Here is a 27,684-nt window from a genome sequence, read left to right on the forward strand (position 1 = left end):
GGTCATTACTGACCCATGGGGTGATGTCACATCAGTGGTGGGATTCAGCAGGTTCGCAGGTCAGAATCGGTTGTTAAAATGCTGCTTGTAAACAACCAATTGTTAAATTATTTGAATCCCACCACTGTGTCACATCATAATGTTTACTAGACAGACTTTGTTTACAGGGTGGCTTCCCGTTGCCTTCCTGCCTTGGTTTACGATATTTACGATATTTCCTACTTGGTTTACGATATTTACACAGTATGGGAATAGCTGCATTTGTGTAAGGGCAAGTTGCACTTAATAGTCTTGGGCAAGTGCAGCTTGTTATGAAGGGGTGGCAGAGACAGCTGCATCTTGGCGAGGAAGATGTGCCCTCATTTAGGAGTGCCACCCCCAGAAGCACAGCACCAAGGCAAGTTCTCTGCCAACCTGCCCAGAGAACTGCTCGGACTCGCAGTGAGAAGGGTGCCAGTTTACAGTAGGGGGCCCACTCATGGGAATGGACTGACGGTGCAATCCTATGTAGACTCCAGTCTAAACACAGTGACCATTTGGCATCTGAGGACCATTTGACCCACCAGTGGTTCTGCGTTTGACTGGGTGGCTTTCATTTGGGATGTTCTTCCCAGCATGCCCATGTTGCACAATCTGATACCAGACCAACGAAGTCAGCTGAACAGGATGCAGACGAAGAATTAGCCTTAATGCCATGTAATGAAGTTTCTGTGAGTGTGCTTTGAAACATGCAGCCAGGTGAAGAGTTCCAGATAACTTGGAAGCGTGTGGCATTTCGCTTCATCTTTTTAAGCGCTATTGCTTTGGTGTGGGCATTTTGATTCATCTTTTAAGCACTATTGCATTGCTTCTGGTGTGGGTATTTTGAGTCATCGTTTTTTAAAAGTGCTATTGCACTGCTTCCGGTGTGGGTATTTTAATTCATCTTTTAATTAAAGTCGTGTTGCATTGCTTTTGCTGCAGGATCCTGCATAGGTTTGCATTGACAAACCCCCTCCAGGTGGCACTAGAAGAGGTGAGGGGTGCAGCTTGCTTTGCCTGCCAAAACCCCTTAAACCTCCATTGTGGGTGGTGCGATGTCTTACACCCCCGTTTCCCAGTTGAGAAGGGAAAGGGCGGGCCAGGCCAGCCCCACAGCCAGGGGGACCAGGCAGCAAGCCTAGTATACAGAGATCTGATCGAAGCTAGTTGCAATTGATGGGTTTAAATCTGCACACGGAGGATCCGGGCCTGGTCCCGCCGTTGCCTAGCAACAGCAGCCCGGGGGAAGAGGAGGGCGGCGGACTAGGCCGCGTCACGGAGGCCGAGCGCCTGACGATGTGACTGGCTCGTCCCCGGACTGAGGATGGCAGCGGGGCTGCCGGTGGTGGCGGCCGCCGGGCGGCTGTGGCAGGTGGAGGCCCCTTTAGGCCGCGGCTCCTCCGCCGCCGTCTTCCGGGCGCGCTGCCTCGGGCATCCCCGCGCCCCGCCGGCTGCCGTCAAGGAGTTCCTGCCACCGGCCTCTGCGCGGGCAGGCGGTGGAGGCGACTATGGCTTCCGCAAGGAGCGGGCCGCGCTGGAGGACCTGCGGGGCCACCGCAGCATCGGTGAGGGGCCGCGAGCATGTGCAGAGCGCCGCTGCGAAATGGCGGGGGCGATGCAGAGGGCTGCTTTGGAGGGCCGGTTTGCAGGAAGGAGGACGGGGGGGGGGGGGGGCAAGCGCAGGAATTGAGGGGGCAAATGAAGGGGGGGGATCAATTCAAACCCATGTGGGGAGGGCTTGCACTGTGAGGAAGTGCTCTAAATTATGTGTAAATCTCCTATGGCAGAAAGCAGGCAGGACTGGAACTCGTCTCCCCAGCCTGATATTTTCTGCAAAGATGTATTTAGGGTAGGGGGGTTTAAATTGTGTTTAAATCTCCTACACACGGGCATGGCAGAAAGTGGGCAGGATTAGAACTCATCTCCCGAGACTGACACGTTTCTGCAAAGGCATATTTAGGTTCATAACCTGGGCCTCTGCTTCTGGACTCCACTGGAATTGGTGTTATTGCATTCCGTTCAAGGCTAGGCTTAGCAGGGTCTAGTCCAGCGGTTCTCAACCTGTGGGTCGCGACCCCGTTGGGTGGTGGAACGACCCTTTCACAGGGGTCACCTAAGACACTCTGCATCAGTGTTCTCCATCTGTAAAACGGACCAATGTTAGGGTTGGGGGTCACCACAACATGAGGAACTGTATTAAAGAGTCGCGGCATTAGGAAGGTTGAGAACCACTAGCTTTAATTCGTGAGCTCTTTCTCGAAACACACAGTGTAAAGCTAGACCCAGCTGGGTTTGAACTGCAGGCTCAGCCTGGTTGGGCCTGGCTTTATATCATTTTATAGTCCATGTAACTTCGGAAGGGGAGCCAGCAGTATGAAGCTCGGCTGGCCAGGGCAGAGCCCACAGTGCAAGGCTGGGCTCAGCAGGGCTGGATCCAGCTTTAAACTGCAGGCTTCGGAGGTAGAGCCAAGCTCAGCCTTGAACTGGCCCCGGCCCAACTTCATATGGAGTTTGGGGTGGGAGAGTGCAGCCAAACGCTGGGCAGTACATACCCTGGTCACCATCTTTAGTGGATATATCCCTGCATTTCTGTTATGAGGGATTTTTACATAAGGATGCGTTCAGAAATTGCCCTTGATTCTCCTGTAGAACAGGCCGCAGGAAGCCCCTTGCCAAGTGAGGTGGGATTTACATGCAGCCACACATGAAATTGTCTTGCCGGGTCAGACTGCTGGTCTAGCAAGGTTGGTCTTGCCTGATCCTTGTCTGGAAGCGGCTTCCCAAGGTCTTGAATGGAGGTCTTGCATATCACCCAGCTTGGTGTAGCAGTTAAGAGCAGGTGCACTCTAATCTGGAGAACCGGGTTTGATTCCCCGCTCTGCCACTTGAGCTGTGGGGGCTTATCTGGTGAACCAGATTAGCTTGTGCACTTCCAACACATGCCAGCTGGGTGACCTTGGGCTAGTCACAGTTCTTTGGAGCTCTCTCAGCCCCACCCACCTCACAGGGTGTTTGTGAGAGGGGGGTAGGGAAAGGAGATTGTAAGCCCCTTTAAGTCTCCTTTCAGGAGAGAAAGGGGGGATATAAATCCAAACTTTTCTTCTTCTTCAAACTCACTCTCTGATCCTTTGAACTGGATATATCAGGAATTGAACTTGGGGTTTTCAGCATGCAAAGATGTCACACTGAGCCACGGCATCTCCTCAGAAGAACAGTTAGTGACTCAGACTTGATCTCAAACATGTAAATGTGCCAGCTTTTATGGCAATTGTGTTTTTTATATGGCAGGATATTAAGGTCCACTTATGAGAGTAGGTACTTTATGTGTGGCCACCACTGCCTCTGTCTCAGAATGTGAGGAATACACAGAATAAGCCTTGCTCCTCCATCACTGAAAGAAAATCACAACGATGGCTGTTTCCATCTACACAACTGTGGTCTCCTTCTCATTGAGTGTACATTCCCTTAAAGTTTGGTTCTTGATGACGCACATATTTAGAACTCACCACGTGGTCTAGCGACGTAACACTAGCCCAAGAGTGGCAGGGAGGAAAAGGCAGCAGACAACCTCCCCAAATGGAGGTTGCATGAAAACTGCAAGGAAGGGGCAGGCGGATCGACTAGTGACACTCTGCGGGAGGAAAATCCCCATGCAAACAAAAAAAGTGGGAAAACCCACTGCGTAGCAAAGAACTTCAGGGTAAGCAGTGCGTGCACAAATGGCCTATGCCTTTGAGACTCAGAGAAGGCTTCCAGACATGCTGACATGCCAAGGAAAAGAGGATGCAAAATGTTCTTCACACTCCAGGACGTGGAGACAGCTTGTCACCCTATCTCCCAGTCCGTACGTATACTGTTCTATTTCTTTTACTGGGATTCTTCATTTGCTCCACTGAACAGCAGAAATCAAGGGTGGGTGGGTGTGGGTGTCGGTGTGGGTGTGGGTGTCCCTGAGCTTCACAACAATCAGACACTAACTCCCATCTTCCTGGTGATATATACTTGTATCACTAGTACAGCAGTCATGGAGCAAAAACTTCTTGTCATGCGTTGGAACCAGTCCCCAAACTGCCTGGAATCCACACGTTTTCTATCCACTTGAAAAATCTGGAAATAGTAAGGTTTTTGCCTCATTTTTTCCCCAATTCAGGAATTGACATTTGTTTCATAGCTGATCAATACCTGCTGCATCTTTGGTACCCAAGCCAAGGCGTAAGAAATAGTTATGTCAGGAAGCATCTGTGCAGGGGAGTAAGGAGTTCTGATACAGTTAACCTGATCTTCCCAAGCTACAAAGTACCCCATGTTCTATCTGTGGCGATCTCTAATAGGTCACTTAGGATAAATGCTGGTTTCTTCAGCCTCATTTGTGCAGTCCTCAAGAGAAAGGTAATTCCAAACAGCATGCAGAATGGCAGAGGCTCGAGTGTGAAACATTCCCTGCTATGTAATAGCCAACAGCAACAGTGAGATAATCATGTATGTTGCAGGGGAAATTATCCATTGTACCAAAAGTTACTTGCAATAATATGACTGCAGTATACGAAGGCCATGGGAAAGTAGTTTATGCAGTTTATGAAGGCTACGGGAAAAGAATGACTTGGATCAGTGATTCCCAAATGGTGGGAACACCATGTTGCTGCAGGCATTCATCTTGGAATGTGTTGGATCTGTGCAAATGACTCAGTGAGTTCTGATATTTTGCCATATTAATGTTAGCAATGACCTTCTGTGTAATCAAACCCAAATGTTCCAGGGAAATCAGGAGAAGGGGATCAAGTTCTTGCAATGCTTTGTCAGTTATGTTTTGACAGGATCAGGGAGTGAAGGGCGGGGATCCTTCTCCGGGAAAGATGATCTGTCTTGCAGAAGCAGAGGGTGGTTGGTTGTCAGTGGGTAGGCAAGCGCCCAAGAAAGCCGCAAGGAAGAGTGCCTGAGTAACACTATGGGAATTGCTTCAATGCTGACTGCTTCCATGTTCCAAAGAAGTGAGTTCTGACTCATCATAGAAAGGTCAAGACTTTGGCTCCTTCCGCACCTGCAGAATAATGCACTTTCAATGCACTTTGCAGCCAGATTTTACTGTGTAGAATAGCAAAATCCACTTGCACACAGTTGTGAAAGTGGATTGAAACTGCATTATTTTGCATGTGCGGAAGGGGCCTTCCGTTAGTCATAAGGTGCCGCTGGACTTCCATTTTACTTTTGTACAAGGTGTAACAGCTCTTATTGATTTTCTTTTTAATTTTCTCTGGTTGCAGTTACCCTGTATGGGGTGTTTACAAGCTGCTCTTCTATCAAAGGCCCGTCTCACTCTCTTCTGTTGGAGCTGCTGGACATCAGCGTGTCGGAGCTCCTCGTGCATTCCAGTCAACACGGCTGCTCCATGTGGATGACCCAACATTGTGCCCGGGATGTGCTGGAAGCCCTGGCCTTTCTCCACCACAAAGGTTATGTGCACGCCGACCTGAAGCCACGCAACATCCTCTGGAGCGCCGAGCAGGAGTGTTTCAAGCTCATTGACTTTGGACTCAGCTTCAAAGAAGGGAATCAGGTTTGCTGAGCAACTCTGAAACTCTGTAGGCAATCTTTTAAAAGCCAGTTTCTGACATTACCCCCCAATTTACTGGAGATCCCTGGCCCCTCAATGATGCAGCTGGCCTCCACTCGGGCCAGGGCCTTTACGGCTCTGGCGCCGGCCTGGTGGAACACTCTACCACCAGCTGTCCGGGCCCTGCGGGACCTTGGAAAGTTCCGCAGGGCCTGTAAAACCGAGTTGTTCCACCGGGCCTTTGGAGAGACCAGCCGCTGAGGGTGCCCTGCCCCCCCCCCCCCCGGGTCTACAGGGGTCCCTAACATCATCGGGACCCATTATTCTTTTCTGGGAGGGTTTCGTGGGACACTGTTTTAGAACGTAATTGTTTTAAATTATATGTTATGTTTTTATACATGATATTATATTGTTCACCGCCCTGAGCCCTTCGGGGATAGGGCGGTATATTAAAGCAAATAATTAATTAATTAATTAATTAATTAATTAATTAATTAATTAATTTTCTCCCTTTCTGAAGGCAAGGGGTCCACCCAGTAACCAGAACTGCTTCAGAAAGTCAGCCTGCTGGATTCTTTTAGGCGGCCCTTGCTATAGCCCAACATCCTGGCATTTGCCAACTCCCCTTCCCCCCCCAAAAAAGCTTGAAAGATGAATTACTGCTCGTGGTATGTATACTTCTCCCAACAGATTGTGTTGGCTTTGCATTTTGTTTCAAAAACCTGCAGCCCTGTTTTATCCCAAAAGAGCAGTTGCACAAAATAAACGTGTATGCCATGAGCAGCGATACTTCTCTCAGAACACTTTCAGCTTGGTGTGAAACCAAATAAGTGTCTCCAGCCGTGAAACTGTTTACACCACTCCATGAACTAGAGGCCGGGAGCCTCCATTCTGTTTTGCGTGTGTGGTTTCATTTAAAACATCTCCTGAATCCTTTGTGCAAAAAGACAGGAATTGTACATCTGCTTTTCCATCACTGTGAATGGACATGCAGACCTGGAGGGAAAAAAAATCCCATTCCTTTAATAGAGGCTTCCTGTATGAAAACCAGCTAATGAATCTTTTCATGGCATGGTTTTAAGTGACACCTCTTGATAAATAGCGCCTCATTAAAGGGACAAAATACTTTCTCTCCGGGCTGTTCTTATCCCTAATGAGCCATGCGGATGGTTAAGATGTATGATATTTTATTGTGTGTGATCATTTTAGGCCATCATCATTCCACACTTGGTAGTTATTAAACAGTGGGGTGAAAGAGATTATTAATTAATTCACGTGAGCATTGATGTGTACTGTTAGAGTGATGAAGCTTATTTGCGAAGATAGTTTAGAAAGGCTCCAGCCGATGTAGTTGGTGGGTCTTATAGCACTCTCCTCCTCCTCCTTGTCAAGTGAAAGAAAATCCAGAATAATAATCGATACTTTAACAATGAGGTGAAGACGCGGAAGGTGGCGTTTTATTAGACTAATTAAGTTTATTTGTTAAGGTTGTTGGATGTTATGTAAACCAGTGGAGCTCTTCCTGTGAACTAATTATCGCTATTCTTCACCACGTATCATTAATAATATATCCATTACTATTCCGGATTTTCTTTTACTAAATTATATCATTAAGATCCTCTTTTTGTAGGTGGAGAGCTAAGTTTGTGACATGCAGCAACTTTACGGCCTGCAAGTTATCCTACTGCTTCTGGGGGAAGGCTCGGTGCTCCAGTACTCTAGCTGTCGGCCAGACTTCAGTGATAGTCAGAACTGGAATATTATTATGTTGGTCCTTGTCTTTGGATGGAAGTCAAAATCTAGGCTCCTTCCGCACGGGCCAATAAACCCGGGAGAGGGACGGTAAAAAAACCCTTTTCGGGGGGAACTTGGCACAGCTCTCGCCCCTAAAGCAAGGCTGCCCTAAGTCCCCCGAACTGGGTTTTTCTAAAATTGCACTATCCGCAATTCTTTTGTTTAAACCCGGGTTGCATCCGCTCACGAGCGAACAGCTGGCCAGGAGGCGCTTTAAATCGCCCACACTTCCCTTTTTTTAAAGTCCCCGCCTCGCAGCTGCGTAGTCATGCAGGGTCACAGAGACATCTCGTGCCATCACGAGACGTCAGCATGGCTGTGGTGGTCCATGCCTGCCTGCCCACATAGCTACGCAGCGGAAGGAGGAAAGTCAGGGAAAAAAGACACGCCTCAGTGTGCTACAGCAACCCACATTATTTCTGCAGGCTCCAGTCGCTGCCTGCACAGAGGCACGCAAATGCGGAAACAGGAGAGCGGGTTACTGCAACCCACTCTACCTGTGCTGTGTGGAAGGGACCCTAGAGCCCTAGTAGCGAACCTATGGCAAGCGTGCCAGAGGCAGCACTCAGTGCCCTCTCTTTGGGCACACATGCACAGAGTTTGTCATGTGGGGAGGTGGAAAATCGTCCCTTCCCCACATCTGGGCTGGGCTGCTGGGCACAGCGTGCATGCACCATGGCAACCAGGGAGGCCTCAGCTGGCGGGCCTGGTGCCTGTGCTCCGTTCAAAAGGTTGCACAGTTGCTTTAAAGCAAAGCCACCGACTACCACCAAGCTTACTCCCAAGTAACACGCACCTTGGAGCCAGCCGTTTTTTCTCAACTAAAACCTCAGTATTCAGGTTAAATTGCCATGTTGGCACTTTGCAATACATAAGTGAGTTTTGGGTTGCAGTTGCGCACTCGAAAAGGTTTGCCATCGCTGCCCTAGAGTGTAGTGACTTAAATGCCACAGTAGCAGTTAACTACGTCTGACTTCTCAGATATTTCAGTTTGTAGCTCCTTCCTGCTCCCTTATTTTTGACTGCTTGTAAATTATTTACTAATAAGCTTGTTAAGTCGGCTTCTTCCCGAGGAGATGCCCTCGATTGAGCTTTTGCTCTCAGCCTACTATAAAACTTCCAGGTTGAAAACACTGATGTCACCATTTCAGAGATCACATCTCTTTCAGTCGTTCTACTTCAATGGAGAGTTCATCCAATTCTCACTTATTTGAGTATATCCAGGGGCCGGTCGCTCAGTCAGTCAACCTTTATTATGGCCATAGACCAGCATAGGGAAGATAAAATAAAACCAATTAAAAGATAAGGTAAGGTATATTAAAACAATAAATATATCCCTAAAAGAATCTGCTGGGGGGGAAAAAGTGGGAACACAAGAAAGGCATAGAAACGTAAAGGGAATGAGATACGAACATAAATATTATAAGGAAACAAAAAGCTTAAAAACTAAAAAGGGGGCATCCAGGAGCAAGCAAAGATTCCTGTTTGTTTTCTCTTTGCAAAGATCAACTCACAGCACAGAGCCTCTGTGCCGCTCTGGAATTTTATTTGGTAAGAGGATAACTTCAAACTACCTATATACTTGAGTATAAGCTGACCCGAATATAAGCTGAGGCACCTGATTTTACCACAAAAAAACTGGGAAAACTTATTGACTCGAGTATAAGCCTAGGGTGGGAAATGCAGCAGCTACTGGTAAATTTCAAAAATAAAAATAGATACCAATAAAATTACATTAATTGAGGCATCCGTAGGTTAAATGTTTTTGAATATTTATACTCGAGTATATACGGTAATAAGTGAAGAGCTGGGTTGCCAATGTGGCAGCGTTGGTGGAGCTGGCTGAGGAGGAAGGGAGAGTGCTAGCCATCAGTTACAAGTCATGGGGACTGTTACATACGCACTGTTACCTTCTGCTGTAGCCATTTGCTTGATTTGCCTTTGGGTGAGGAGGGTGATTCGAGTATAAGCCGAGGGCAGCTTTTTCAGCATTAAAAATGTGCTGAAAAAGTCAGCTTATACACGAGTATATATGGTAGTTTAGTAACAATTGTCTGATTAATTCAAAGAGGAAGCAATATAATGTTGACAGTGTGGTTGTACTTTTCGTATCATTCACCATGTGAAGCAACCTAAACAAGCCGCTTAGCTGTGGATCCCTGTTCATGAGAAGCTCAGGTATCCTTGCAAAACATACAAGCGATGTTGGGTTACGATTCAACTTTCTAAAGCAGTTTTTGATTTTCCGTAGGATGTGAAATATATTCAGACAGATGGATATCGGGCCCCTGAGGCCGAGCTGCAGAATTACCTGTCTCAGGCTGGACTGCAAGTTGGAACCCAATGCACTTCTGCTGTCGATCTCTGGAGTCTAGGAGTCGTGTTGGTAGAGATGTTCTCAGGAATTAAACTGAAACACATTGTCCAGTCTAGGGAATGGAAGGTGAGTGGTGAACTTTGGAGAGGGGAAACCATTATTCTTTTGAGGGTTTTAGTTACTTAGTTCTGTTTCTAGACCACCCTTTCCCTTGCAGGCTCAGGGAGGCTTCCAGTGTGGGAATAAAACAGTATGATTACTTACGCCAATACCATTTTCTGTCCAAGATAGACTTCCAGATGGCGCTGAACCAATGTATTAAAATCCAATATATTCCCTGTCATATATAAACAGAAAAATAGAAGGGGAAGGGGGGGAGGACACTAGATGGAAAACCATTGCTGCCTCAACCATAGGTTTGGTGAAACATCTCCTCCTTACAGGCCCTGAGAAAAAGAAGAGTTTGGATTTATATTTATATCCCCCCTTTCTCTCCTGTAAGGAGACTCAGAGGGGCTTACAATCTCCTTTCTCTCTCCCCCCCCCCCCACACACACAACAAACACCCTGTGAGGTGGGTGGGGCTGAGACAGCTCTGAAGAACTGTGACTAACCCAAGGTCACCCAGCTGGCATGTGTTGGAGTACACAAGCTAATCTAGTTCACCAGATAAGCCTCCAGCTCAAGTGGCAGAGCAGGGAATCAAGTTCAGTTCTCCAGATTAGAGTGCACCTGCTCTTGACCACTACCCCATGCTGGTTCTCATGAGGAATTGCATCAGGTCCCACAGGGCCTGATTCTCATCTGACAGAGCATTCCACCAGTCTCCAATGAAGATGTCTTACAGTTTTGGTGGGAGTTGCTCTTCATGTGCTTTCAAAATTGCATCTTTCTCGAAGGCAGGTGGCATTCTGCATGGCTTGAGAGATGGATGCTGGAGAAATGGAATATTAAAAGGGACTCTGGTCTGCATTCACATAGATGTAGTGAAAACAAACAAAAAAATCCTCCTAAACACCAACCATTACCTTTCCACCACAATATTGTTTCCATTGGCACTATAATGCCATGAAGAGCTAGTGCCAGTTGCCTGGGTAATTTCTAAGGCGAGAATTTACATTTAAGAGGGAGAGGTTTCTGGCTAACCTTAATGGGGGAGGGGGCAATTTGCACAGGTCCCCGTGGTTATAAGGTCTAATGTGGAAACACCTTCTGTCAGCTGCCATTTTTATTGCTTTCATATTGCAAGTATTTAAAAATGCTAGTAAGCCATGTTTGATATTGGGGTGCTGTGTGGTTTCCGGGCTGTATGGCCATGTTCTAGCAGCCTTCGCTCCTGACGATTCGCCTGCATCTGTGGCTGCCCATACAGCCACATATAGAACACGGCCTTACAGCCCGGAAATCACACCACACCCCAGTGATTCCGGCTGTGAAAGCCTTCAACAATACCAGTTTGATATTATTCTGAGATTTTCAGTGCTTTCTTAGGTATAGCTCTGTGTTGCTTTACAGACCAACTATTAGGAGTAAATTTTGTTCCCCTTTCCTCTCCTTTCTAGGCAAATAATGCTGCCATTATTGATCACATTTTTGTCAGCAAAAGTGTGGAAAATTCAGCCATCCCAGCTTATCATCTCCGAGACCTCCTCAAAAGGTATGCTGACCCCAGGGTCAGGGAGAGGGCGGGTGGTAAGATGGGGAAAGGATGTCATGCCATGACATCACTTCCAGGTTTGCGTTGGAAGTAACAGGATGACTCTTCCCAACCTCCATTTTTTCCCTTGCCTATCTGCCACAAACCATCTGACAGAGTTTGTTTAGGCTGTGCATTAGTGAGTAGAGGAACCACTGTGTCACCTCCCATTCCTGTACCCTAATTTTAGAGATGGCTGGGGCACCTTGGTTGGGGTAGTTTTTTTCTGGCTACTTTATCAAGCCTGAACTAGTCAAGGTCAGCTGTGGGAAATATTTCCCCAAGTACTTCAGGGCCCAGCTCAAACCAGTCCCCCTGTGGTTTTCTTGAGCTGAATGGGGAGATATTTTCCCTGTTGGGGATCTGCTGGAGTAGGGTTAGAAGAAACCTGACTCAGCTTGCGGTCCTGATTGCCTGTGGTATAAATCCTTTTCAAGGAATGAACTCCTGAGCAGAGGCTCATCCAGAGATCCAAAGGCAGTTTACCTTAATTTTACCATCCTCCCACACCCACCATTCAATACTGTTATTGAATGCCTCCTCCATTTGTTTGCCTATTTATTGACAGCTTGCACCCCTCCCAAAAATTATCCACAGGTAATAATATTCTCCTTATGAAATTAGGTGGAGAAGGCCCACTTAAAAAGAACAGCCTTGATTTTATCATGGAAGGCAGACAGCATTGAGGACCGACACAACTAGGCATTCCTTGATGTTGGAGCCATCACTGGAAAAGAGCCAATCCAGTGTCTGAGGAAATAACTAAGTGGCCGTGGACCCATCCTGTGGCTGCTGGCGCCACGTTGGAAGCAGTTGTAGTTTTTAAGAATTTGCCTGAGGCCCCGAGTTTGGATCATGTGTGGATCCAATGATGCCAGAAGCCCCCCCCCCCCCCCCCCCCGTGCTTTGTTTTTGTACCTGAAAAGGTGCGGCGGGGGGCAGGTCCAAGAGCTCCAGGAGCTGCCACACTGGGGCATCCCAGCAATTTTAATCGTGCCAGTGGCCATGAGATGGATCCGTGGCCTCCATCACTTGTAGTATGACTCTGAGTGGGCCGCTCCAGGGGAAGATTCAGCCAGGAGGAAGCTCAGAGTTGTTCAGTGAGGTTTCTCCTATTGTTGAGCTGAACAATCCTGATCCTTCTGTCTGTATGATAGTGGCACACTTTCTTCTTGGAAGTTATTAAAAGTCAGTGGATTTCTTTTTACTCACCATTTTATTTCCTGTTTCGTGTATCTATGGCCCCTTCCACACACGCAGAATAATGCACTTTCAATCCGCTTTCACAATTGTTTGCAAGTGGGTTTTGCTATTCCGCACAGCAAAATCCAGCTGCAAAGTGAATTGAAAATGGATTGAAAGTGCATTATTCTGCATGTGCGGAAGGGACCTATGTTTTTTCCAGTTTTTACTATTGTATTTATTTTATTGATCTTTATGCTAACAAAGGCTGGCTGGCTTGCTATTGTTGAGCTGACCGTTTTTGGCCTGAATGCCTGAACAAAATCCCTCTGAGATTTCATTTGTGTCTTTCTGGCAGATTGTTTTTTTTTTCCTATTCCGAGGATTGGTGTTAGGTTGCCGTGTAAAATAAAGGATGCCTTTGTTTTCTAGCATGCTTCACGAGGAGCAGGAGAAAAGAGCTTCTGCTGCAGAGACCTTGTACAGTCCCTTCTTCAGCATTCCTTTTGGTAAGTTGTATAAAATGTTGAGGTTTTTTGTATTAGCCTGCATTTTAAAAAAAAATCTATCCCATCTCTCTTGCCAAGGTAGCCAACAGCCTTCATTCTTTAAAGAACTGTTTTGCCCATAATGGTCACTTTCTGGACTTTTTATAGTTTCTTCTGGGCACACTGTTAATCCCAGGTGCGGGTCATGTAGATAGTCTGCATCACTTGCAATTATTTTATTGAGACTAGAGATCTTTTTAATTTTTCCTTTACTCCGAAATACAGTTCAAGTTGGAGACGTTCCCTCTTTTATTGGAAGACAGTAAACCTGTCACGCTTTCATTGGTGAAATTTTATGCCCTTGTGATTGATTTGTGCAGCTATTCACACGTTTTCTATATTTTAGTTATCTGATTAAAACTAATGAGAAGCAGCATGAGGTAGAGTTAATCCAAGGTGTTTTTTATAAACACTAGCAATAAAGCCTATTGTGAGAAAAAGTACAATGGACTCTGGAAAACTGTTGATGGTCATGATAGGTGGCAGAGGGCAGAGAGCATGCTGCTTCTAGTGGTCTCCTTTCAAGCCACGGGGCACCAGAGTGGCGGCTTTGAACGGCCACTGCCAGGAGGCTCGACCACAAGCAGCTGAGGAGACCAACGAGGGCTTTTGGAAGGGCATGTGAGTGGGCCTGAGGTTTTGCACATGAGAGAGAGAATTGCATTTTTCAAGGGGTGGGGTGGGAAGGCGTATTGATGATTACTGTGTTGCTAAAGCGAAAGATCGTGGGAGGTGTAGTTCGGTCGGCCCCTTTTTGCTTGGGAAATGGTGCCATCGGGACTACATCTCCCAGAGTCCTTCACTTTAAGGAGTGAGTCATGGGGAATGTGGCTTACCTTTTATTGAAGCCTCAGTTAATGACAGTGACCTATCAAAACGTGCTGGAGTCCTGGAACACCTTAAAAACTAAAAAATGTACAGCGGAATGAACTTTTGTAGTCAGTGTATTGTCAAAGGCTTTCACGGCTGGATTCAACTGGTTGTGGTGGGTTTTCCAGGCTGTGTTTGCCGTGGTCTGGTGGATCTTGTTCCTAACATTTCGCCTGCATCTGTGGCTGGCATCTTCAGAGGTGTATCACAGAGGGAAGTCTGTTACACACTGTGTCCAGTGAGAAGGGAATTTTTTTGTAGTCAAACCTACATTATGAAGCAGGCTACAAAGGTTATGTGCCCACAGCAGTTGAACATGACTACTCCTCTGACATTGGTGACCCCCAAAAATGTGTGAACAGTTTGTCCAAACGTAATTATAGAAGTTAGCTGTAATGACTTGCTCATGATGAAAAGCATGGTAGAAAATAGAGGAAGGTTTTAATATTATTAAGGGTAGAGCTGATAAGTTTTAGCCACTCTGTCAACCAGTTGCTGTCTTCCTTTCATGAAATAACCTTCTGCTCTTTGAAACTATCTACTGTTTCCAGCTCCCCACATTGAGGACCTGGTGTTGCTTCCAACTCCCGTGTTAAGGCTGCTAAATATTTTGGACGATGCTGCTCTTCAAAATGACAAAGAATTTGAAGGTTCGTATCCCACCCTTTTTCGAATAGGTACTGGCTGCGAAGTATGCCACAGAGTAGAGTAGCAAGGAAGGTGGGTTCAGATGAGTCAGAGAATGCTTCCAAGAATGGCCTGCCCCATAGGGCAGTTTTCTAAAAGAAGATTGCGGCTTTTCCAACTCAGAGTGACATGTTGGAGTGGGATGGGTGAAACAAACCATTTCTGTGCAAGAGCGTTCAAGGAATGGCCAGATGACAAAGCAGATATGTTTGCAACCTTTTGAATGAATCGGGTTTTGGAAGAAGGGCCTCCCTAGCATGTTAGCCGGCTCTTAGTCCATATTCAGTTTTCTAATATCTGCTCTCTAGCCCTGAACCCTCTTCCTATCTGCAGAAATCCTGAGTGCGCTAGTTATAAGCTCCTACTGTCTATAGCAGAGGGGTTCATACTGCCAGCAGCGCTGAGCAGTTGATGTGTCTTTGCTGTCATGCTGGCAGGGGATGATGGGAACTGTAGTCCATAACATCTGGAGGGCCGCAAGTTTGACACCTTTGCTGTACCATATTTGGTGTAGGTCAGTGGTGTTAACTGTGTTCTCTGTTGCTTAAAGCTTAAAGCTTTTTCTTTCAATATCGCTCCTGGAAGCACATGCAAGGCCTGCTACACTACTCTGACCTTATACCTGTGTAAGCACAAGATAAAAAATAAGGAAGGCCAAAGTTCAAAATAAGGTAAAAATATGTTTTGTTACTCAGTTGAAGTTCTCTATGTGCTTCACCCAAGAGGCTTCTTCCGGCCAGTCTGTTACTTCTTGCAGTGGTTTTTCAAAAAACAGTGTAAGATGATCTTATACTCTTCTTTAAAAGCCTGGAAGGGGAGGGGCCATATATAAATTTTTTTTAAAAAAAAAAACCCTGCAAGACTCACAGAAGATGAAGAAGAAGAGTTGGTTTTTATGCCCCCTTTTTCTTTACAGTAAAGAGTCTCAAAGCAGCTTACTATTCTAATCCCTTACTCTCCCCACAACAGACACCTTGTGAGGTGCTGAGAGAGTTTTCAACGAATTGTGACCCAAGGTAACCCAAGCAGGCTTCATGTGTAGGAGCTGGGAAACAAACCTTGTTCACCAGATTAGAGTCTGCTGCTCAGGTGGAGGAGCAGGGAATCAAACCTTGTTTTCCAGATTAGAATTTGCTACTCTTAACCACTAAACAGGGGCGTACCTACATAAAATGGCACCCCAGGGCAAGAACTGAAGTTGCGCCCCCCCCCCAAAAAATCAGACACCTATTTTTAGATAAAGCAATGCCCCCTGTTCCCTGAAATACCTCTATAAACGTGTATAGACAGATATTCATTGTCTGCTCAACCAGGAAGTGGCATCATGCAGACAAGAAGCCCTAGAGATCTGGCCAGGAAACAATATACACACAGACTCTTTGAAAAACATCTACCTTGCTGAAGATTTCTGGAGAACGTTAAGCTTGTACACAGTTTTGCACCATTTTGAATGCTGGTGGAAAGTGCTTCCGAGCGTTTGGGTGGGGGTGGGGATTCAACCTACCTGTTGAAGGGAGAGAACGTGGCTTCCTAGGAAGACCTCATGAAACAATGGCGAAAGCTGCTTCCTGCCCTGCCTCTCGTTTGTAGGACAATTGCAAGGTGGATCTCAAAGGTGAGTTTGCACCAAGAAGAGCGATAACTACAGTGTGTGGGGGACAAGTCTGAATGAAAGGGGAAACTTCCATCTCCCCAAAGAGATGCAGCTTCTACCCATCAGGAGGCCGAATTCTTCTAGGAGCAGCAGTGGCAGGCACTACCCCAGCCTGCCTCACCTCATTTGCTGGACTCTCACTTCCACGCCCGGCTGCACATTGTGCACCTTCCTCATCTAGAACAGCAGCAAACAAACAACTTTTGCCTCACATGGTCAGTTCCTGATTGGACAAGAGGATGTGGGATTGGCCAGGTTGGCATTGTCTCCGCCCCTTCTTTTCCCTGACTGCCCCTCTCTCTGTGCATTGGTAGAGAGAGAGAAGGCGGGCCAGGCAGGCGGGTGATCATAGATTAGTCGGGGTGGGGTACTCTATGGCTCGCTTGCTTGCCTGCTCTGGCTGCCCACTCTGTCACTCCCCTGCCTGCCCAACCTAAGGGCCAAGCTTCATGGCTCCAGCCCCCTTCCTGGCTTGTGGGGGGGTGGGCAGGAGGGCGACCGAACAAATGTGCCCCCCATGTGACCCCTGTGAGTGGCACTGGGGGCATCAGCCCTCTCTGTCTCCCTCCTAGATACGCCACTGTTACTAAACCACACTGGCTCTCCAGATTCCTCAGAAGAACCCTCTTGGGCGAAACGTGTAGGGAATTTGAGCTGAGTGATAAAATATATGTTTACCTTGTTTTCCACCACCGGCCTTGGCCTTAGTCTGTGTGCACGTAATTATTTTGAGCATGTAGGTTTTCATAATCCGTTTTACATATTTGCCAATTAGCTGTTGTATCAGGCTCATCTCCAGCGACCTTTATTTTGCCAGTGGTCTGATCCAGAAATCCCCAGCCTTTCTGAGCCTGCAGGCGCCTTTGGAATCCTGGCAGGGGCAGGTTGGCCCGACCTCAGCCTGGCTGCCCCGGTGGCAGAGCCAACCTCAAAATGTCAGGAGTGAGGCTATGCGAAAATGCAACACGACCCTTAAACATTTCAGGAAGGGGCTGGGATAACCGGATGCTTTTCAAAATAAATGTATTGTTTAAAAATAATTTATCCTGCATGCACAGCTTAACTTCAGTCAAACAGAGAAGGCTCTTGTGCTCCTGGCACAGCTTTTCCCACCCGAGTTTTTTTTTTAAATCTGCACAGCCAGTCAAATCTCCAGTGGTCCATCAGATCTGCACAGCCAATCAGTGTTCTATTGGGTAAAAGCCCTGCTAGGAAAGGTTTCAGTGGGCACCATGTTGGGAACCCCTGGTCTAGTCTCTTAGCCACTGAGCTATTTTAGATGGAGATGATGATGATGATGATGATGATGATGATGATGATGATGATGATGAAGGAGGAGGAGGAGGAGGAGGAGGAGTTTGGATTTATATCCCCCCTTTCTCTCCTGCAGGAGACTCAAAGGGGTTTACAATCTCCTTGCCCTTCCCCCCTCACAACAAACACCCTGTGAGGTGGGTGGGGCTGAGAGAGCTCAGAAGAGCTGTGTGAGGCTCTACTTCAAGCGAGTCACCCAGCTGGCGTGTGTGTGGGAGTCATGGGCTAATCTGAATTCCCCAGATAAGCCTCCAGGCGGCGGAGCTGGGAATCAAACCCGGTTCCTCCAGATTAGATACATGAGCTCTTAACCTCCTACGCCACTGCTGCTCCAAAGTCAGCTATGCTCTATTTCACAAAAAGATGTTCGTAGATTCTTCCTCCACCACAGAACTCAATGCCGGACCATCTTTGTTGTAGAATGCTTCACCTGGGTGTTGTCGACCCACGCGGTCAGCGTAAGAACGAGACGAGACGCGGAGATAACATCTGGTGGAGATCGCCAGCAGCCCTGGAGACCCGAGGAGAGTCCGTGTTCCTTGTGAGTCTCCCGTCTGCGGTTCCTGGCACCTTTTATTATTATCGCTATTGGGGAGGCGTGTAGGAGGGAGGGACGGGGAGTTCGGGGAGGCCGGGGAGGTGGAGAGATCATCATGTGATGCATGATCTCACATCTGGCTACGTGCGGAGAAGGGCGTAAGCGTCTGAGCCCTATGAAAATCCTCACCTGGGGGCAAGACCATTGTCCCTAAGCCCGGTGAAGATTGAGCCAGGCAGTTCATGACCCGTGACTCATGGGGGGGATGAGGAGTGGGAGTGCTTGGTCGCGACCAGCAGCAAGGCCGTGGAGTCCGTTAGGCGTCTAACGTTCTACCGGTGCTGCTGGATCAGCCAGTGCATTACTACATCTCCTCCCTTTTACATTTTACCCAGAAAAGGGGGGCCAGCTTGTAAAGGCCGATTTAAAGGGGCGGCTTGTCTCCTCCGCATACGTCTGGTCAAGCTGACCAAGCTGTTTGTGTAACAGTAAGAACTTGGCTGCGGGGTAAGGGGAAAATTCGAGGGAGCTACTTACACACGTTACAGGCAATATTAGACACGCATTGAGCGAAACAAGATCCGATGTGGGAGCCACACAAAAGGGTAAACCAATGCCAAAGGAGCTGGCCTGCAATAGCACTTAAGCCATCCCCTCCCGGCAGCCAGCTCCAGAGGGCTGACCACCAATAAGACAAAACATCATGCACTTGCTTTAAGATTAGATACAACTTCTTGCAGCTCCACGCACTTTCATGTGAATCAACTGGGAATTTATCAGAAAGATTAAAACAACACATATTATGTACATTCTCCCACAACCTTGGTGGTGCCAACAGCAACAAGTAATCAATAGCTGACACGATTGTCTAGGAGTCGCTTGGCCTTGAGAAGTTCCTGCTGCTCCTAGGAGGCCAGGGGCGTCCAAGAGCCCCAGTGGAGAGTGGAGTTGATGGACTTACCTTAAGAGGCACAGGCCAGCCAGGCCAATAGTCTCTTAACATTATTGTAAGAAGCGGAGTCCAGGGGGACTCCCCACTAGGAAGTTCACGAGGAGGGAGGCGGAGCACTCTGCTTAGAGAGAGGCGACCCAGCGTCATCCGACAAGGAGGGTCCGAAAGGCAGAAGCCCGGGCCAGGCGGCATCCAGGAGCTCCGGGAGTGGAGCCTGGGGTACAGGGCGATGGTGAGGCTGACTGAGGCAACAAGAGTTCCACGGCAGAGAGTCGAGCGGGAATATAATTAAAGCGTTCTCTCCCGCGGGTCCAAGACCAGCCCCTGGGGAGCAGGATGTTTCGAACTGCACGAGAGGGAATGTCACTCCGATGTGTGTGTGCAGTTCAATTAGCGGCGAGCGATGAATGGAGCCAGAATTACCGGTTCAGCCGCTTGCTCTGCGCCCGGTGATGCGAGCGCAGGTGTTGGAATTGATGGTTAGCTTGACAGTCTTGGTGACAAAGGGAGGCTGCCCGGCGGGAGGGTTTGGGCGAGCAAGGTCCCCAGTCGGCGCTCATAGAATTACCCTGATGGATAGAAGGCATTCATAGAAGGGGCTTAGCCCAGACTCCCGCTAGGAGGGGGGAGTCTCGAGGCTTTACCAGGCCAGGGGCAGAGCAGGAGCTTAGCAGGCTCCCGACTCCTAGAGTACTAGCCCAGGCAGAAGGATGAGGCGTTGGCAGCGGCAGGCAAACTGCTCCCCAGATGTTGGTCTGGTGGCTGCGTCAGGAGCGATGCATAGCCGGCAGGGAAGCAGTAGAGCAGGCAAAGGATGAGTTGTTAATTGCTTAGGAGTTAGGCGGTAATGATCATAAGATGTCAGGCACAGAAGAGTTCACCGAGGTGATACCGGGGGTGGTCTTTGCTGGGCGCAGCGACTCTAGGAGGCTTGGTTGGTGAGTGGCCTTAGCGTCTCCCCAGGTCATTCGGAGTCTTTAGAGGCGTTAGGCGTAGCGTTCCTGTTAAAGAGGTCGCTGGGGCGGGATCCTCTAGAGAATGTGTTTTCCATCTCCGGGGATGGGGTTGGATTTCCTCCTAAAGCGCCATTCCATGGGTTAGGCCTGTCATGGGCAGATCCCGGAGTCCACTGAGGACCTGTAGGAAGAGGGACTGAAACACACCTTTTTTCCCAGGTTATGGGGGGGGGGGGGGGCGAGGTCCCATCCAGGCCTCAGTTTTAAAGAAGCGGATGGCGGGAGATGAGGATCAGGAGTTTAGTGTTTAGGATTTAGTATAAGAAGGAAGAAGAGCTTGTTTTGCAGCCTGTGAAGGAGTTGCTTTTAATGCAATCCTCCTGAGGCCGCCCTACTCCTCTTTCTTTAGATTGTTTGACAGGGGAGGAGGCAGGAGGTAGGCGACCCTGGGAAATTAGCTTCAGAAGCGTCATCAGAGGTGCGTCAAGAAGGCTGAGGGTCCGAAGCCTCGAGGAGAACCAGAAGCGAGGGTCCTGGGGGGATTGTGGGTATGCATGTAATCAGCAACACAAAGGGGCTTTGGAAGCCTTTTGGGGGGATGGGGCATCCGGGGAATGAAGCAATAAACGTGATTAGAGGCAGATTCCTGCACCACACAAAGGAAAAGAGGGGTTCTTTGCAAAGGGAGTTGCACTTACCGTGACCTTGGTGGCTAAGCTTGGGAAGCTGGATGGTGCTAAATTTTTGACCCGAATTATCTTGGGGAATTGCCGTCCGGGAGACCCCGCTCCTTAAGGGCAACGGCCCGACTGGCCTTGGGAGCCTGCAAGCTGAATTCATACACAGCTGCCCTGCGGCTCACCTTGGCCAGCCACCCACCCAAATCATGGGGAGTGGATCTGTGTTTGCAGCAACCCCTAAGTTGGGGCCTGTCACTGGCAGTGCTGCGGTACCAGGACAGGCCCAGATTTTAATCAAAGGGAGGGAGGCCAGGAGAGTCAAAGCCAGGTGGCCCTCCCAGCGCCTCTACTAGTCGAAAAAACAGAAAGAGAAAGGAGGGAGGAGGAAACGGTTTTCTTACGGAAGTAGCAAGTGATGAGTCTTTGGAAGGCCTGATTGGGATCCAGTGGTCTGTGGCTGACTTTACCCATCCCAGACCAGAGTGCGTTTTTAACCTGACTCATGGGGTCCCTTCCCAGAGATTGACATGGATGTCAGCGATAGGCCGGACTATCGAGCGCTGCGCTTCGAGCCCTGGGCTGTTGACCGTGGCTTGGCCGGATGCTCCGCCTCGCGGTTTGTCTCCCACCCCAGATGTGCGGGGCAAGCCTCGGTGCGGCCACTGGTCCGGGCCACTCGGCTGCTCTGACCAGCTGATAACATCCAAGCGCCCGGTGTCCACCAGGCCCTTGAACTTACATCCCTTCTATGGCGAGCTCCAGGTATGGGCGGGGAGCTCCCGATAAAGCGTCTCCACTCGCTGCGGCGGTGGTGTAGAGCCTGCGCCATGTTGGCTGCTGGGGCTGCAAATGTAGCCTATTACTTGGGTTACGGCTTAGCCCGGGCAGCGCATGGGAGCTAGAAGAATCCAGCTGGCGCTTGGCTGGCTCCGACACTGACAACTCCACCAGCCAGGATGACATCCCAGACCTGGAGATGGATGGGTCAGCGCTTAGTGCGTGGAAGTCGATCCTCCGGGGGCGATGAACAGTCCCTGTTCAGCGGCAGAATGCTAGCAACCTGCTTAATTGTCCCGGTAGGGATGGAAGCACTGTCATACTGGAGTTGGGGGCAACAAAAGAACCTCACGTGGGGAGCAAGGAGATGGGCTGGAGTGCATGCTTTGGCCGAGATGCCACGAGAAGGGGTGGTTTTGGCAGGGAGGCCTTGGCGTTTGGAGTCTGCTCACAGTACTCTCCTCGCCCGGTCTGGGCTGGGAGGCCCGAGGCGGGAAGTTTTGACGGGCGAGTCGTTTCTCCAGTGGAAGCCTTTCTGGCTTAGCGTGGGCACGGGTCTTAGCCGTGGCCTTCTCCTCCCTGGGGAGGACCCTCCCCTCCCATCCCGAGTTGTAGGCCCCCCCACCCGAGACTCACCCTACACTCCCGCCCGAGGAAGTGTCGGGTCTGCGCAGTTAAAACAGTTATCCTGAGGCTTGCCTCCCGCTTGGTGGAGAGTGCTGCGTGAGGAGGCTAGCAAGTGAAGTGAGGGACCCGATGTCCTGGCGAAGCCTATGCAGCATGTGTCGGCGGTTGGGATTTTTGCCCAGGCCACGTGATGTCGCCCTGCGGCACTCCGTGGGAAGACGTTCTCTTTTGCGAAGGCATGAGGAGCTTCGTTTTGGAAGCCTCCTCGCTATCTACCGCCTGCCTCTTGAGGCTTCCTGGAGCCTGTTCACAAACTTCGGCATAGGAGCTCTTAGGGGTTTTGCGGATGGGAGGCACTCTGGGTTGGCTGGCAGCGTTGGGGACCTTAGCACAAATGCCTTATAGAGCACTCGAAGGCGACCGTAGGGTGGCCTCAGGCAGGACAATCTGACCGTTAGAGGTTGGCCGAAAGCATCGAAGCCGTAAAGCTGCTTGTGGTGTGGCGCGCCTTGGTGGCAACTGCTCTGTTGAAGCACTGCTGGCGGAACTCACTTTCCCCCAGACCACAAATTGTGCAGGGCTCAGGAGCATCACGAAAGGTGGTCTTCCAGTGAATCTGGAACCATTGGTGGTTCCTTGCGATAACCTCCAGCATGCACCTCTCCACGTAGGGGCTAGTGACTCGTCCCGCGTTGCTTTCGCGGAGCTCAGTGAGGATGTTATAGCTTAAAGGCGGTACTCGACAACCCGCCGAATGACGCCACCTTCCCCTCAGTATCTGTGGGGCCGGGGCACAATGCAAGAATCTACGACATCTCGTCTTCCGTCAGGGTTTCTTCTTCTGCAGATCGTGGCTTCTATCGTTCTAGAGAGAGTTTGAAACCAGCGCCATTATTCACGATGGCTGGCCAGTGCAGTGGCTTGGAAAATGAGAGAAGGCGGAGCAAGGGGAGGCGGCTGAACGTGAGGAAGTTTGAGTGGGTGAAGAGGCGAGGGCAGAAGGGGACGAGCGTCCAATTTAGTGGATAGAAAATTCAGGGTTAGAAATTGAAGGTGAAAGATCGAAGGAGGCTGACCTACAGCAAGGGAGCCATAGGTCTGCAGGCTGATGGCGACAAAACATTGTCTCCCGTCGGTAGCTTGGCGACATCGGCGAGGCTCTGTCGCGAAGAGTCGCCGATGTTTTCCAGTCCTTAAATTCCAATGTCCCCCTCTACTTGGGTACCATGGACACTGAGAGCTTCAATCTCCTCAACCAATTTCGCAGCTCCCGCTTCTCTTCTGAGGGACCCTGCATTTCGTTAGCGCTTTCAGTTGATCCAGCACGATGCTTGTCATAAGCCCTGCTTTGCAAGCTCCCATACTCACCGGTGTTCCGTCCCGGACCGAGAGAGTGTCCTAGGGCCCGTGTCTCTGGATCTTGCCGATCAGAAGGACGAAGCGATACCGAAAGCAGTGGTCCCTGGATCTCGCTGATCAGCGGACCGGTATCATGACTGACCCCTTTCCCAGAAGCTGACGGTGAGCAGAGGTGGAGGTTGAGGATTCCCGGGTTTGACACCAGCTTGTTGTCATTACGGTCAGCGTAGAAACGAGCGAGGCGGAGATAGCATCTGGTGGAGATCGCCAGCAGCCCGGGAGACGGAGGTCCAGCCCCTATTGAGGCGTGTGGGAGGAGGAGGACGGGGGGGGAGTTCCGGGAGGCCGAGGAGTCGGGGAGATCATCATGCTTGATGCATGATCTCATCTAGCTACGTCTGGCGGAGAGGCGGCGTCTGAGCCTAATCCTCACCTGGGGGCAAGACCATTGTCCCTGCGCCCGGTGATTGAGCCAGGCAGTTCATGACCCGTGACTCATGGGGGGATGAGGAGTGGGGGTGCGGTGCGACCAGCAAGGCCGTAGGTCCGTTGGCGTCCCAACGTTCTACCACGGTGCTGCTGGATCAGCAGTGCATTACTACACCTGGGTCTTAGTGCCTACCTAGCCCTGGGTCTTAGTGCCTACCTAGCCCCATCCGTTTTAAAGTTTGGTGATAGTCATTCAATGCTCTTGTATCAAAGCACCATGTTCAGTAATGCCCAACATTTTTTGACAAAGGCAATGCGTTTTGATAAAGGCAACGCGTAAAAATGAATAAGTCTCATATTTGTTCGGGACTGTATTCTATTGTGGAAGCATACAAGTTTCTCAACGGTTGCACCTCAACTGACCGTACTAACATCTTTGTCTGAGACAGAGTATAGTGAGTTTCATTCCTGAGTGGGCATCTGGACGTGGGGTTCTTGCATCCTAAGACAACTCTTCCTCTGCTATGTGCAGGAGGTTGGGTCTAGCCGTTCTGCTCAGCTAGTTGTGGAGTCTTTCTAGGGCCTTTTTCTGATTAAAGATGCTGTTCCTCCAGAGCAGTTTGTTGCAGTGGTGAAAGGCAAATATTTCACTGGTTTGAGTTCTCAGATCCAACCCGTCAGTTCTTTGGTTCGACTCTTACACTGTCTTTCTGATTCCACAGATATAGTGGATGATATCAGAGAAGAATGTAGCAAATACGGGCAAATAGTTTCCTTGTTTGTTCCAAAGGAGAATCCAGGCAAAGGCCAAGTAAGTACACGGAGTGTGGAGCGGTATGAGCATTATTTTAATATTTTCCCCTAACGTTTCAATTTTGTATATAGAGACTAGCAAATAATATCTGCATGCAGTATACTTTAAGAGCACCATTTTGGGCTTTCAGGAAAAGTCATACTAAGGCAGGTTTGAGAAAAATAGCAGTGGTGGTGTTCAGAAACCCTCCCCCTCCCCCCAACTCTTTTCCCCCACTGCAATTCAGGTGGGGAGAACTTTGCATGGCAGAAATCGTGGCATCTGAATCAGTAAGTTAACCCAATCCCTTGCCCATTTCGGAATAAGAAGGCAGATGTCTCGGCTGGATCATTATGCACTTTCTACTATCAGTCTTTATTTGTTAGCCATAGGCCTTTCAAATTACATGACAGATCAACAAATTAAAACAGAAACCATATTGAAACCACATTATATTCACAATTTGTGGCAACATGACCTTAAGAATTTACAACTTTTCAGCTCTTACATCATTTCTTACCAAGTTTCAAATCTTCCAACTTATTCTTTAAGCTATAACCTTTCTGCATTCTAAGTTCAGTAGAAAGGAACATAAATGCTGCAACCCTATGTGTAACTTCCTCAAAAACATCCACCAACAAGAAACACACTTTATTCTCCTCAGTACCAGATAACGTTGTCAAGAATATTTTCAAGATATAAGTTCCTAATGTGATCAAACATAGGGCAATGCAAAATATAATGTTTTACATCTTCTATTTGGTTTATGCCACAATCACAAATATGTTGTTCCTTGGGACGCTTATTATATCTACCAAAGAGATAATTTGATGGGAAAGTGTGAAATCTTAACCTGGTGAATGCTTTTCTTAAATTTGAATCCGTTAAGTGTAAAAGATAAAGGGCGGATCATTATGCAAAATGCAAGGAGATTCAATATGCCCATCTTCTTCCCCACCCCCACCCCACCCCGGTCTCATTTTAGGTCTTTGTTGAGTATGCAAACGCTGGTGATTCCAAAGCAGCCCAACGAGCCCTGACCGGGAAGAGGTTTGACGACAAGTTTGTTGTGGCGACCTTCTACCCACTGAGTGCCTATCGGAGGGGATACGTGTACCAAGTGGTGCTTTAGTCTGCAGCTGCAGTCAGGAGTGGGGGAGCGTTCCCCTGCCCGCCTGGCTTTGCCCGAGTGGTTGTCTTTCCCCACCCCCAAGAGCTGGAACCTGCGCCTCCGCTCTTGCATTTTGTGATTCGCAAAAGCGACTCCGATAGGTCTTGTTTTCGCTTTGATGAACGCCAACTCTGCCTGCCCCCTTTTCCTCGGTTAACTCTGCGATACCTGGACTTCTAAATGCGCAACGGATACAGGAATTTAAAAGCAAGCAGACTTTTAGGTCTTCTCATAGTGGTGACGTTTGAGACGCCTCAGAAGCAAGAAGTACCAAAAGGTGACGTAGAAGGTTGTTGTCGTCTTAAAGTTTCGGTGAAGCCTCACTGGAGCTGTTTGCGTTACCAGTCCCTGACAAGGAAACAGCCAAATTGACTTCTCCGGATATTGAGGAACAAGATTAGAAACCCGGCCAAGCCTTACAAGCGTGATTGCCCTAAGCTTGCAAGGAGGCTCTTCTGAGCATCTTAGCGACAGAAAAAGCAGACATTTATTGTAGAAAAGTGTCTTATTCCAAGTGCAGAACATCTGTCCTAAAAGCAGGGGATCTGGGGTAAAGATGTATGTACACTTAGCTAGGCAAAGTACCAGAAAAGGTACTGCTTGCCCTACTAGGGTTGGATCCAGGCAGAAGGTTTCCATAGATGGAAAGGGGGGTGATTTTTGCCTTACCACCCCCCCCCCACTCTCTACGCCCATTTTCCAATTCTCTCCTCATACTGGGAGTAGCGTTGGGAGGCATTTGGGGATTGCAATAGAAGAGGGGGAGGCGAGAAACTCGTGCTGTGTTTACAGAGATCCTTTCTGCCCGTGGAAATTTTCCGTGGCTCCCAGCTGTGACTTCCAGCCATTTCTTGCAGTGTGCAGAACCCTTTCTCGCGGGAGCCGGTGTGTTTTTAGTTCCACGTGGGCTTGCACTGGACAGCTTTGGCGCCTCTAAAACGCTTCTTTAGGCGGAGACTTTATTTCAAAGGTGACCCTGAATTTGTGTGGGATCTTCCCAGCATCATTTCAGGTGTCCTCTGATGGTTCTCCATCTTCTCCCGCTGACTTGCCTGACCTTGCTCTCTTGCTTATTGTGACAACACACTGTAGAGCCGATCCTTATCTAGCTGGGGGTGGGGGGGACCAGATTTTTGAGCACATTTTCAGGCAGAAGGGTTTTTTAAAAAAACCCGTATCAAAACTTGAAGCTTGTCATAGAGTATGCAAAGACAGCGACTCTGTCTGAAGACCAAACGTATCGCTTTGCACTTTCAACTGGTTGAGCCATGGATCTAGTTGAGAGCCGACCGCGCTCACCCGGCCAGTCTCCATCTGTCTGCCCTGATGACATAACGTTAGCACTGCCCGTCTTGACTGTATTTTGACCGTTTCCGAGTGTTTACATGTTTTCTTTGAGATGTAATTAAATATCTTCTGTCCAGATTATTTAAGGGAGCCCGCACTCTGTGCACCGCTGCTGAGCAGCCCCGCTCCAGAAAAGTGTTCTGATAAAGGAAAAATTAAAAAAAAATGAATACTGTTTCCGACAACTGAAATATTTATTGCCCGCTTCCCCTAATTGTGGTCAAACGCACCATGGTTCAGCTCATGTCAGATTTGACATTCACCAGCGGGGAGCCAGTTCTTCAGCAAGCTGTTGTGAGTGCGTCTGAATTTGACATGGCCATTTGCATGGTTGTGTTGCTTTCTAGGAGGAGGAGGAGGAAGAGTTGTTATTGTTGTTGTTTGGATTTATACCCCACCTTTCTCTCCTGTAAGGAGACTC

General features: G+C 48.8%; 1 protein-coding gene across 2 annotated transcripts; it reads left to right on the forward strand.

Moving 5' to 3' along the window:
* The first annotated feature begins 1,086 nt into the window (after positions 1-1,086).
* On the forward strand, positions 1,087-27,438 carry UHMK1 (U2AF homology motif kinase 1). 2 transcript variants are annotated; one of them, XM_048498354.1, is made up of 8 exons: positions 1,087-1,586; positions 5,283-5,575; positions 9,618-9,809; positions 11,246-11,340; positions 12,994-13,070; positions 14,531-14,629; positions 24,675-24,763; positions 25,731-27,438. In XM_048498354.1, the coding sequence occupies exons 1-8, from the start codon at positions 1,346-1,348 to the stop codon at positions 25,875-25,877; spliced, it is 1,233 nt and encodes a 410-aa protein (XP_048354311.1). In that variant the 5' UTR covers positions 1,087-1,345; the 3' UTR covers positions 25,878-27,438. The 2 variants fall into 2 exon arrangements, with proteins under 2 accessions (XP_048354311.1, XP_048354312.1); XM_048498355.1 differs by lacking the exon at positions 1,087-1,586 and adding an exon at positions 3,069-3,865.
* The last annotated feature ends 246 nt before the right edge of the window (positions 27,439-27,684 follow it).

This window comes from Sphaerodactylus townsendi, linkage group LG05 (assembly GCF_021028975.2).
Source record: "Sphaerodactylus townsendi isolate TG3544 linkage group LG05, MPM_Stown_v2.3, whole genome shotgun sequence".
Taxonomy (NCBI): Eukaryota; Metazoa; Chordata; class Lepidosauria; order Squamata; family Sphaerodactylidae; genus Sphaerodactylus; species Sphaerodactylus townsendi.

What these genes read in the sequence shown, in the direction of transcription:
- UHMK1 (XM_048498354.1), top strand. Translation starts at nt 1,346, where the DNA reads ATGGCAGCGGGGCTGCCGGTGGTGGCGGCCGCCGGGCGGCTGTGGCAG. An exon ending in CTTCTTCAGCATTCCTTTTG is followed by an intron (nt 13,071 to 14,530) that starts GTAAGTTGTATA and finishes TACTGTTTCCAG; the next exon opens with CTCCCCACATTGAGGACCTG. An exon ending in AGAATCCAGGCAAAGGCCAA is followed by an intron (nt 24,764 to 25,730) that starts GTAAGTACACGG and finishes GTCTCATTTTAG; the next exon opens with GTCTTTGTTGAGTATGCAAA.